Source organism: Mastigoproctus giganteus, chromosome 6, assembly GCF_048544385.1.
Source record: "Mastigoproctus giganteus isolate SK-2022 chromosome 6, ASM4854438v1, whole genome shotgun sequence".
NCBI lineage: Eukaryota > Metazoa > Arthropoda > Arachnida > Uropygi > Thelyphonidae > Mastigoproctus > Mastigoproctus giganteus.
In genome coordinates this window covers 164,926,410-164,937,988 of record NC_143580.1, presented here as the reverse complement: position 1 = coordinate 164,937,988, position 11,579 = coordinate 164,926,410, and the positions used below count along the sequence as shown (strand labels likewise).

Sequence of the window (11,579 nt, the reverse complement as noted above, 5' to 3'; positions counted from 1 at the left end):
TTTAAAGAAAAAATACTTAATACTTTTGCAAAGGATATATTTTGAAGCTCTTCAAGTATTCCAATGTGTGAAAAAGAAAAAAAAACAACCTGTATTTATAAATGCTGTTTCGAATGAATATGATAATGCCACTGCTAATGTGAATAAATTATTATAAAAAGTTTTTAAAAAAATGCAGTAAGCATCTCTTCTTTCTACTTCAATAAACAAGTCATTCAAAAAGGAAGGAAAAATGCAAGTGTCACTGTATATGATGACATAAAGCTGTCTAAGTCACTTTTAAAATTTTACAGCTGAAGTATCACATAACTGCATGCTGAATGCTGCACTTTCCTGTCTGAAAGTCACTAATACAAACTCGAATCCAGCCACCATCTTGTTTTTGAAACTGCACTTCACTGGTATTCACAGATACAACCTGGGCACTGAAAGCACAAATAAAATAACTATTAGTGCCAAAATGATTTATAGTAAACCCTCAGTTTAACAGACCTAAATTTAATGGACAGTGTCTACTGAACCTGGTTTTTGCTTTAAAGGTGGCATAACTGTCTTAGTTTGATTAGTATTTATTGTCATTTAAAATATTTTCACTTCCAGAGAATCACTTACCATCATGTTTCATCATCCTGCCAAGTATGTCAGCCATCAGTAGGAGTCATCTGAACCTCTAGCAAGGTTACTTGGGAATTCTTCAGACACTGAATAAGCTTTAGCCAGAGTTTTTGCTGCTGTTATATGGCACACAATTTCAAGCTTTTCTACTCCACACAATCAATTCTTTAAAATACAGTTATTACAACATTTAATTTTTTTTTATTTCATAGTACCTGTTTCACAATATTCTAGCAGGGTCAGCAAGTATATGCATTTATTTCGAGTTTAACGGACAATCAGATTTAGTGGACATGCCTTACTCCTCATATAGTCCGTTAAAGTGAGGTTTTACTATACTGCTTATCAGAAGACAACAACAACAAAAAAAAAAAAAAAAAAAATTTATGCATGCAAACTTTTCAAATATATCAGAGGTAGTTGAAAAGTTTCTGGACTTCCACATATTTTTATTTAAAACTTGAAAAAAAAAAAATATATGTATATATATAAATATAAAAGGACAAATTTTAGTGACAAGTTGAACTGAGAGGAAACAGAAATGTGAATATTAAAGTGGTTATGGAAATTATATCTACCAGAAGAAAGCTGCTGAAAAAGAATCCAAAGATATGTATATTACAGATCCATGTAATATTAGAGACAGTGATTATTGCATAAATTGACAAAACTACTAGAAATATAGAATAAAACAAAGACTAAGGAGTAAGAATAAAATTACTGTATAAAGAATTTTAAGACCTATGTGGATTGCATATTTAAAAAATAAAAAAAAAATTAATGAATGAATAGTATTAAGAAATTATAACTGAACAAACAGTAATAAAGAATTAGCATAATAAGTGTGTAACATATTGGTATGTTGCAAGGGGTTATGAATAAAGGTATGTAAAGATAATTAAGGCGAGTTTTTGAGCCATGAACGTAAATATAAAATGGAATGAAAAATAAGAGCCAAAAGTAATTATAAAAGTATGGGACAAGAGTTTGGTGACAGTATCAATATAGTTGGAAAATAATTAGTAGGGATAAACTGCTACAGCGTTTTGAACCTTCAAACTAAGGGCAAACTGGTCCAAAGGGTAATTAGGCAGCAGATAACATAAATTTGAAAAAAAAAAAAGCAGTGATATGGAGGAAAGTCCCAATGCTATGTAAGTAACTTTGCACACTGGTGATGAAAATACATAAAAGAGAGTAAATTCTGATTAAACTGTAAATAATTATGAAAATTATAATAGAGTGTGGTAGAGAGAAAACATCAAACACTAGTAATAAGGAGAAGAATGGTGTAAATGAAGATTTTGAAAAAAAAAAGGGGGGGGGGGGTAAAAACAATGGTAGTATACTGGCAAATACAGAAGTGAACTTGGCCATGGTAGATGAAACTTGTGGAAGACAAGAAAACTTCATGGAATGCATATAAATTATAAGGCTACACAGAAGCCTGTGGCAGATAAAAACTAGTCTGTAGTAGTAATGGCAAATGATGCAAGAAATCAAGCTTATATATTATCAGCAAACAAAAAAAAAATAATAATAATAAATAAAAAAAACACAGTTCACCAATCCGTACACTCCAAGAACTCCTTGAATTTATTCAATCCATCCACTTCACACAACAACAGATGGAATCCTGTGCCAACAATTAACCACCCACTGGCTGAAGGTAAACTTGTACACATCTATCCTGCAACCATCCTTCTTCAACTTGAATTTATGCCCCCTCATGTGGGTAGTCTCAGCAAGTGAGAGAATTCCATTAATATTTAGCTTACCCAATCCATTCAAGGCTTTGAACACCTCAATCAGATCTCCCCACAGACGTCTAGTCTTGAAACACTACAAGTGTCAGGGAAATGGGGTACATATTGTGCAAAAAGGATAGGTGGACCAGGGTATGTCTGCCAGGGGCGAAGGTTGGTGATGTTGTAGAGCAGCAGATAACATCTTTTAAGAGCACAAAAGGTGATATTGTTTTACATGTTGGCACTAATGATATTAAGAGTAGGATACTGGCAGAATTACTTAAAAAGTACAGGTCAATGTTGAAAAAAAAAAAGCCGTGAGTTAGGGTTGAATTTAAACGTGCCTGAAATTCTGCCTAGACACGACAGGAGGGAGTACAGGATTGTATATAAGCCTAGTTGATCAATTCAGCCCGGAAGAGATTGTGCAAGGCTCAAGGGGTAGAATTTCTCTCAGGCTGGTTAACAGGAGAGACTGCTTCTACAGGGATGGGATACCCCAAAATAGAAAGGATGCAAAAATATTTGCTGATGCTATTGAGGCAGTGTTAGCTGGGTCGGAAACTGCTAGCTTGGGGGAAAACACGGACTAAGAGATTAATAGTAGCCGCTGGCAGAGGTGAAAGTGATTCTTGCACTACTTCTGTTGGAGCAGCAGCCTGGAAAACAAGGTGCAGAGGATTTCAAAGACTGCTCGGAGTCATTGTGGAACAAGTAAATACACAGGCTGTGTTAGGGTAGCTAAGAATAGGAACAGGTGCACGTATACTTGCGTGTACACCAATGCTAGGAGTTTGGTAATTAAATTTTATGAATTCAAGGTGTTGATCAAAATATCAAAGGCAGATATTGTTGGGATATCAGAGACAGTGTCACACAGATATAAGGAATGCAGAAATGAAATTTTGGGAGTACAATGTGAACAGGAGGGATAGACAGAATAAGAAGGGAGAAGGGGTTATGCTATTAGTTAAGAAACACATAAAATCCAGGAAAGTACAGCCAGTCGACATGGCTGGATAGTGCAATGTTGAGTCAGTTTGGCATGACATAAGCATTGCGAAAGCAAAATTGAAAGTAGGAGTATGTTATAGGCTGATGAGTATGATAAACAACTGTACAGAGAAATAGAGTGGGCCAGTAAATCAGAGTCTTATAATGGGAGAGTTTAATTTCCCAGATATTGACTGGAATTTGTGGGTTGGTCACTCACATGCCAGCAAGGCTTTTGTGGATTTAATGGATGATTGTTTTCTACAGCAGCATGTTCAGGAAGCAACTAGAGGGAGTAATACTCTTGATCTGATTATCAGTAGTAATTATTCATACATTAAGAATCTGCAGATAAAGGAACCACCAGGTGGCAGTGCTCACAGTGTGAAGTGGGATTTACTCAAAAGAGGTAACTACCATCAGGGGTAAAGGGAAGGGATTTTGCTTTTGTAAAGGTGACTTGGTGGTCTTAGACAATGTTTTTAAATTCTATATGGTGGGACCAACTGATGATGTTACCAACAGCAAATTCAAAATGGGAAGCATTCAAAGAATTAATCTTGGAAGCTACTAGGCTTTTCATACCAACTAAAAACATTGTTGAAGGTTTAGGCCTAAATGGATATCAGATGAACTAATGAAACATGTGCAAGAGAAGAAAATGCATGGGATACATAAAAATTAACAGGTGACACAAAAGACTGTGATAGATATAAACTGGTCTGTAACCAAATCACAAAGGAGATTAGGCAGGCAAAGGCAGATTACAACTTTTTGGCAAAGGATGCAAAGAAAAACAGTAAAGACTTCTTTACTTATGTAAACTCTAGAAGGAACGGGATGAATCAGATTAGTCCAACTGATATCAATGTTTCGACTGTTGAAGATCCTGGTCAGGTAGATAGCAATGTGAATGAGTATTTTGCATCTACATTTACACATGAGGAGTTATTCAGAGAGGGGAATGCCAGAGGTGAATTAAACTCTGGCAGTGAGCTAGATGATTTTGTAATAACTGAGAGCAAAGTGGAGGAGAAATTGTTTAAGCACTTCGGGTGGATGGGATCTATCCAGTTATATTAAAGGAAGCAGCAAACCCTTAGCCATAATTATGAGAGCTTCCTTGGACTCAAGGGAGGTACCCATGGACTGGAGATGTGCAAATGTGACCTCAATTCGCAAAGGAGGATCAAAGGATGACACAAATGACTACAGACTTGTTAGTTTAGCTTCTGTTCCAGGGAAATTACTGGAGGCACTGGTTAAAGAAGCACTGCAGGATCATCTAGACAAGGCTTCAGTTATAGCTCAGACACAGCATGGGTTTGTTACGGGGAAGTCTTGTCTGAGGAATATAACTGGATAGTATGATGTGGTCAGAAAGGAACTGGATGCAAAGAATAATTTAATATCATATATTTAGATCTTAGAAAGGCTCTTGATACTGTACACATGGAAGACTGCTGCACAAATTCGAGCAGTGTGGCATTGGAGGCAAATTGCTGCTATGGATAAAGGGATGGATGAGTCGGCGAAGACAGAGTCGTAATCAATGGACACTGCTCTTTATGGACTAATGTTATTAGTGGAGTACCCCAGAGTTCAGTGTTGGTCCATTGTTGTTTTCTGTATTTATTTATGATATTGATGATGGTATATCACGCTTAATGTCCAAGTTTGCAGATGGTACGAAGGTCACCAGGGTTGTTAATGACACGAATGACAGTACGCTGCTGCAGTAGGATCTAGAAAAGTTGAGCAGATGGGCTGTGAGGTGGCAACTGAAGTTTAACAGTGACAAATATAAAGTACTGCATATGGGAAGCAGTAACCCGAGAGTAACGTATCAACTGTGTGGTACTACACTGGCAGTGGTAAAGAATGAAAAGGACCTGGGGGTAATCGGGCAGGCAGATTTGAAGTTTTCTGAGCAGTGCAGACAGTCTGCAAGAGTAGCTCATTGTGTCTTGTCAATGATATACAGGAATTTTTTCTAGCAGGGATAAGGATGTGATTATCCCCTTGTATAAGGCAATGGTCAGGCCACACCTTGAGTGCTTGTATACAGTTCTGGAGGCCTCATTTTAAGAAGGATGTAGAGCTGCTGGAACAAGTACAGAGAACGGCAACAAGATTAGTGAATGGAACAAAGGGTTGCTCTTACAAAGAAAGGCTTTTAAGTATTGCAAATTGCAGTGTCTGTAGACAAGGCACCTGCGAGGTGATCTGACTGAGGTGTATAAAGATTTTAATGGTTTGAGCATGCTCAATGCTGATTCTTCCTCTTGCTCAGAATAATTGCCTGAGAGGGCAATTATTAAAATTGAGGGAAGACTGAGGTAGGATAGATGTCGAAAGTTTGCCTTTAGCCAGCAGGTGGTTGATTACTGGAACAAACTTCCATCTGTCATTGTAAAAGTTAATAGCTTAAATAGATTCAAAGCAGAATTAGACAAACATTTGGAGCCAAGGATGGGTGAAATGAGAAGGGTGTTTTTTTTTTTTTGACTGATGCTATAAAAGCTTGCTTTTTTGCATCATGTGCCTTTACTAATGCTAATTTGCAGAACTGAAGCTTTTTTAGTAGGAGCATCCTTTTTGTTTCTTTCACTAGTCTAGTTGCTCTTCTATGCACCCATTCCAGCAAATCTACATCCCTTCCTTCCAGCTCATGTTGCAGCCTAACTATGGGCTTAATCACCTTAACCCTACTAGCAAAGTTTATGTATATCATTGACAAAATGATGTACAGAAACATATCCATGCTGCAATTGCAGTATAATTGCATGCTTGTCCTAATGGTCTTGCATTACTTTAACCAGTGATTTCATTATTTTCCCTGGAACAGACGTTAAGCTAACAGGTGTGTAATTACTCAAATTACCTTTATGACTTGGAATACATTTGCATATTTTCAGTCCATAGTGACCTCCCATGAATCCAAAGATGCTTTCATAATTATGGCTTAGAGTTTGCTTACCTCCTTTGCTGCCTCCCTTAATATAACTGGATCAATTCCATCCACCCCATGTGCCTCTTTTATGTCCATCTTCAACCATTTATCTTCTACTTTCCTTTCAGTTAACACAAAGTCATTTAGCAGTTTGAGTTTGACGTTGGAGTTTGATAAATTTCTGGCATACCCTTCCCTACCCTTCCTCATGTGTGAATGTAGATGCAAAATACCTATTAAATTTGTCTGCATCCTGAGCAGGGTGATCAAGTGGCCCAACATGATTCAGATCATTCCTTCTACTGTTAATATAATTTGTAAATTATAGAGATTTTACTCATACCTTTTGATAGGAAAATTCTTCAGGCCGATGCTCACATCAAATTGTTCCAATTAATACATTATGTGAAAGGACTAAATTTATAACACGATATTATTCTTTAAAAACATTTTTAATATATACAAGTTTCTTAACTCGTATATATTAACAAGTGATTAGTTTTTTAAGAAAAAAACTAATCTTGTATTCAATTTCTATTATCCACTCACTGCCAAAAGGAAAAGACAATTGTCAAAATTACTTAAAATATTTTTGACTAAACTTCTTTATAAGGGACTAGGTTATTTCAGTATGATCTGTGCTCACAAGAAGTAAAGTGACACACTTAACACACAATTGTGTGTTAAAGTGACACAATTAAAATTAGTGGTCCACGACAAGATTATTTTTGTTAACCAATATAAATAGTGCTATTTACATATGCGAGTAAAGGTCCATTGGTCAGAAATAGTGTATGGTCTATATACATTTATCGAGTTAGAGTTTAACTTCATTTTGAGTGTTTCGGCTATTAAGAGTTTTGTATATTCGTGTTGTGTATTAATTACTCTTGCCTCACTAAAAAGAAAAACATGGTTCTCATGGATGGCATGAAAGGAAAGTTCAGACTCACCTGTTCTTTTTGCCCTCACAGATGCCTGGTGGTGTTGAATACGCATTGAAAGATAATTTTGGGTAGAACCAATGTAAAAAGAGTTACATTCCCCACATGCAATGCTATAGATTATGTTGGTTCGTTCCATGCTAACGACTGTAGTTGTTTCCTGATCTTCAATACTGTGTGGAGTTGACTTGTGGGCTGTGCAACAATTTTAAATTCCATGTTTTTAAAAATGTTAATTGTTTATACCACTGTTGTGCATAAGGAACTTGAATAAAGTATTTTTGTGTAATGTTCTCACTAAGTTAAACCGATTCTAATTTTTGTTTCGCCTGTCATTGAATACTCTCAATTATACCTAATGTATATCTCCTGTTCAAAAATCTTATAGAGAGTTCCCTGCGTTCATCATTAAGAGATTCCTGTGTAGAACTATATCTGTATGCATTATAAAATTGGTTGAAAATAATACTTCTTTTATAAGTAAAAGGGTGATAACTCAAATAATGTAAAAATTTTCCTGTGTTTGATGGTTTGCGGTATATTTTAAAATTTATATTATCATTAATTCTTGTTAACATATATAAAGTTAAGTAATAGATTTCTCTCCCGGAGAGAAATTACTTAAAATTTTGACAATTGTCAAAATTTTAAATAATTTTGACAATTGTCTTCGGTTTCCAGTCTAATATTGCTAGTTGGTTTAATTTTGGGTGAGTTGATGTACATCTGCTACGCTTTGCTCTTCCTTTTGGCAGCGAGTGGATAATGGAAATTGAATACAAGATTAGTTGAGTACAAGATTTTTTAAGAAACTCGAATATATTAATAATATTTTTAAAGCATAATATCATGTTAAAATTTAGTCTTTTAACATAACGTATTAATTATAGCAATTTGATGTGAGCGTCGGGCTGAAGAATTTTCCTATCAAAAGGTATGAGTAAAACCTTTATAATTTACAAATAGTACTTAAGTAGGAAGTGAGCTCCATTGCTCTTATATTTTGAAAACTATTAAAATAAGCATTATCTTTGATGTCTTGAAGTCTTTGCTGTTTTTCTTTGCATTATTTGCCAGAGACTTCTCATACTGTTCTTTAGTTTGCCTAACCTCATTTTCAACTTGATTACAGACTAATTTATATCTACAGCAGTGGTGTAACTATGCCAATGCAGCTGCATTGGGGCCCAAGCTTGAAAGGTGGCTGTGAACTGTCAGATGTTCTTGTCAAGTAAGTAGAATTCTGGATGGAAAAAAAGGAATAAATTATTGGCAAAATTTATCAAATAAAATTAAATACCAAAAGGCAAGTTCACTGCATATAGATGCTTGTTATGTCAAGGAATTATGGATGGCAAACAAATGTTTGGATAATGTAGAAGAGAAATTTTGAATAATGTAGAGAGTAATGTAAAATTATAGAAGATTTACAACTAGAACAATTTTTGACGTAAGGTTTTGGAGCGGATTATCAAAATAACTCTCAAATTATCAAAAAATTCAATCACATTTCGAGGTCATCAAGAGAGTTTGAAAGATACATACAATGGAAATTTTTTTGTCTGATGTAAAATTTTTAGCCGAATATGATGATACTATGAGACAAGTTTGCCATTTAGCTCATCAAAATATCTGTTCTAAAATACATGAGTTGATAGAATGTTTGAATTTGAATTTAAAAAACAATTAATAATGGAAATAAAAGACTCATTTCTTTTCTGTCATATTAGATAACTCGGAACATTTAAAAAAAACATCATTATCTGTACACATGTCAAAATGTTCAACAACAGTGACACTGTAAATAAACTTACAGGATTAAAAATCAGAGTCTCTTCTTGGCTTCATTCATGTAACCAATTGAACTGCTGCAGGTATAGCGACGACTTTTTTTTTTTTTTTTTTATGTGAACCCCAAACACGAGAGGTATTAGAACCTACAGTACTTAGTACCATGCTTGGGTTGGAGGTTGAGAAGATGAAAGAAGATATTTGTTGACATTGGACTTGAACTTCTGTAGATTGTAATTGTCAGGAAATACGTATGAAGGACGGTTGTTCCAGAAAACGGCAGTTGAATGAATAAATGAGGAAGATGAAAAGTTGGTTCTGTGGGTTTGAAGTTGGACAGTAAATGGATGTTGGCTGGTGGCGGCACGTGTTCGGACTGTTTTGAAAGAGAGAGCAGGAATTATAGAAGCCAATTCAGAAGAACAGTGCCCATGGAAGTACCTGTACAAGAGGCATGCAGCAGAAACAGTACGTCTATGAGTAAGCGAGTGGAGAGACTCTGTTAGAGATGAATCATTAATTAACCTAACTGCCCTCTTCTGAATGGAATCAAGAAGCCTGAGAGAGGTTTTGGGGGCACCACCCCAGATGTGGGAACAATATTCCATGGCAGGGCAGATTTGCGATTTATACAGAGTGAGCAGCTGTTTGGAAGAAAAGTAACGCAGAGAGCAAAAGAGAAAACCAAGTTTTTTAGATGCAGAGGAAGCAATATTTGTAATGTGCTTGTGCCAAGAGAGATTAGAAGTCAGGGTAATCCGCAAAAGAGATATATCATTTTGCCTAGAAATCGGAGTGTCGTTAAAGATAAGCATAGGAGCAGAAGAATCCTTTTTGCGAGATATAAGACAAGACTGAGTTTTAGAAGGGTTGAAATCAACTAAATTGTCTTTGCCCCACTGGAGAATTACCTGAAGATCGGCATTTAAGGAATTGGTAGCAGATTTTCGAGAAGTTGAAGCTGATTGAGCAAGGCAAGGTTTCTCAAAATGGAAAGTGGAATGCAATGTGCTATCATCAGCAAAACTATGGATAGGATTTCCAGTCAATGGAAGAAGGTCATTAATATACAAGAGGAAAAGAGTGGGGGAAAGAACTAAACCTTGGGGCACACCGGCATTAGTGGAGAAGTTAGAAGACAGAGAGCCATCTACCATCACCCTCAGTGAGTGATCAGAGAGAAAACTGGATAACCAATTACTAAAAACAGTTGGAAAACCATAAGATGGGAGCTTGTTCAGAAGACCTTTATGCCAAACATGATAGAAAGCCTTTGAGATGTCAACAGCAACTATTTGTGTTTCACAAAACCTTTCCATTGAATTAGTAGATAAATGGGTAACGTAAGCCAGAATATCACCAGTGGATCGACACTGACAGAATCCATACTGGCGATCATTGATCAGACGGACAGGTTTCTAGGTAGTTTAAGAGTTGGCGGTTAATTGATTTCTCCATTACTTTAGAAAGAGTAGAAGTAATTGCAATGGGACGATAATTGGATGGGAGGGATTTGTCACCCTTTTTAAGAACTGGCTAGATATGAGCAAATTTCCAAGCAGAAGGAAAAACACCTTTGAAATAAGAAAGTGAAAAAAGGCGGCAAAGAATAGGAGTAAGTTCAGGAGCACAGGTTTTGAGAACAAGTGGAGAAATACCATCAAGACCTGGAGTTTTCTTAGCATCAAGATTCATCAAAATCCTTCTGATATCCTTTTCATGGAAGACCACACGAGGCATTGAATGGAGTGTGTTGGGAATGGTGGGAGGTGTTTTACCAAGATCATTAATAATGAGCTGGAAGAAAAATGGGATGCTAGCAGGTCAGCTTTATCCTTGGCTGAAGTGACAACAGAACCATCTGGTTTAGACAGAGGTGGGAGAAGAGATGGGCAAAAGTTGCAGCCAATAGCTTTGGCAAGAGACCAGAATGCTCGGCTACCATTAGGGCAAGAAGCAAGCTTTCTACTCTTAGCCTGTTCAAACTCTAGTTTGGACTGATTAATAACTGCTTTACAATTGTTGCGAGTTTGGTGTAGGCAGAAAATGAAAAAGAATTAGAAACAAGCCAATTACGATATGCAACATTCTTTTCTTGAACAGCCTTAGCACATTTATTGGAAAACCAAGGTTTAGATAAAGGACGAGATTTTAAAGTGGATTGTGGGATAAAGGATTCCATTCCTGCAAGAATAATTTCACTGACATGATCTGAGCAAACGTTGACATCAGAAGTTTTGAAACAGTAATCCGACCAAGGAAAAGAAGAAAAGAAGTCTCGCAGGTCATCCCATTTTGCATTCTTGTAATGCCAAACAACACGAGTTTGGGAATAGCCATGAGATAAAGGTTCCATTGGAGAAGAGACAATCACCATAGTTGTGATCTGAAGTGCCTAAAGGAGCTCTCACTTCGACCGTGTACTTAGAAGAGTTGTTTGTGAGAAAAAGATCAAGCGTATTGGCTGTATGATTAGGATCGATTCCGGTATTCTTCTAGGTAAATGAACAATCTGTGCTAGGTCATTAGTAATTG

General features: G+C 36.2%; 1 protein-coding gene across 2 annotated transcripts in view; it reads right to left on the bottom strand.

Moving 5' to 3' along the window:
* Nucleotides 1-213: 213 nt before the first annotated feature.
* The window catches only part of Brms1 (breast cancer metastasis-suppressor 1-like protein), a 279,251-nt gene continuing 267,885 nt past the window's right edge, over nucleotides 214-11,579 (bottom strand). For both annotated transcript variants that reach the window (XM_090375460.1, XM_090375459.1), the window contains exon 10: nucleotides 214-425. In XM_090375460.1, the coding sequence (XP_090231586.1) occupies nucleotides 302-425 (124 nt within the window). In that variant the 3' untranslated portion in view covers nucleotides 214-301. The remainder of the gene's footprint in view (nucleotides 426-11,579) is intronic.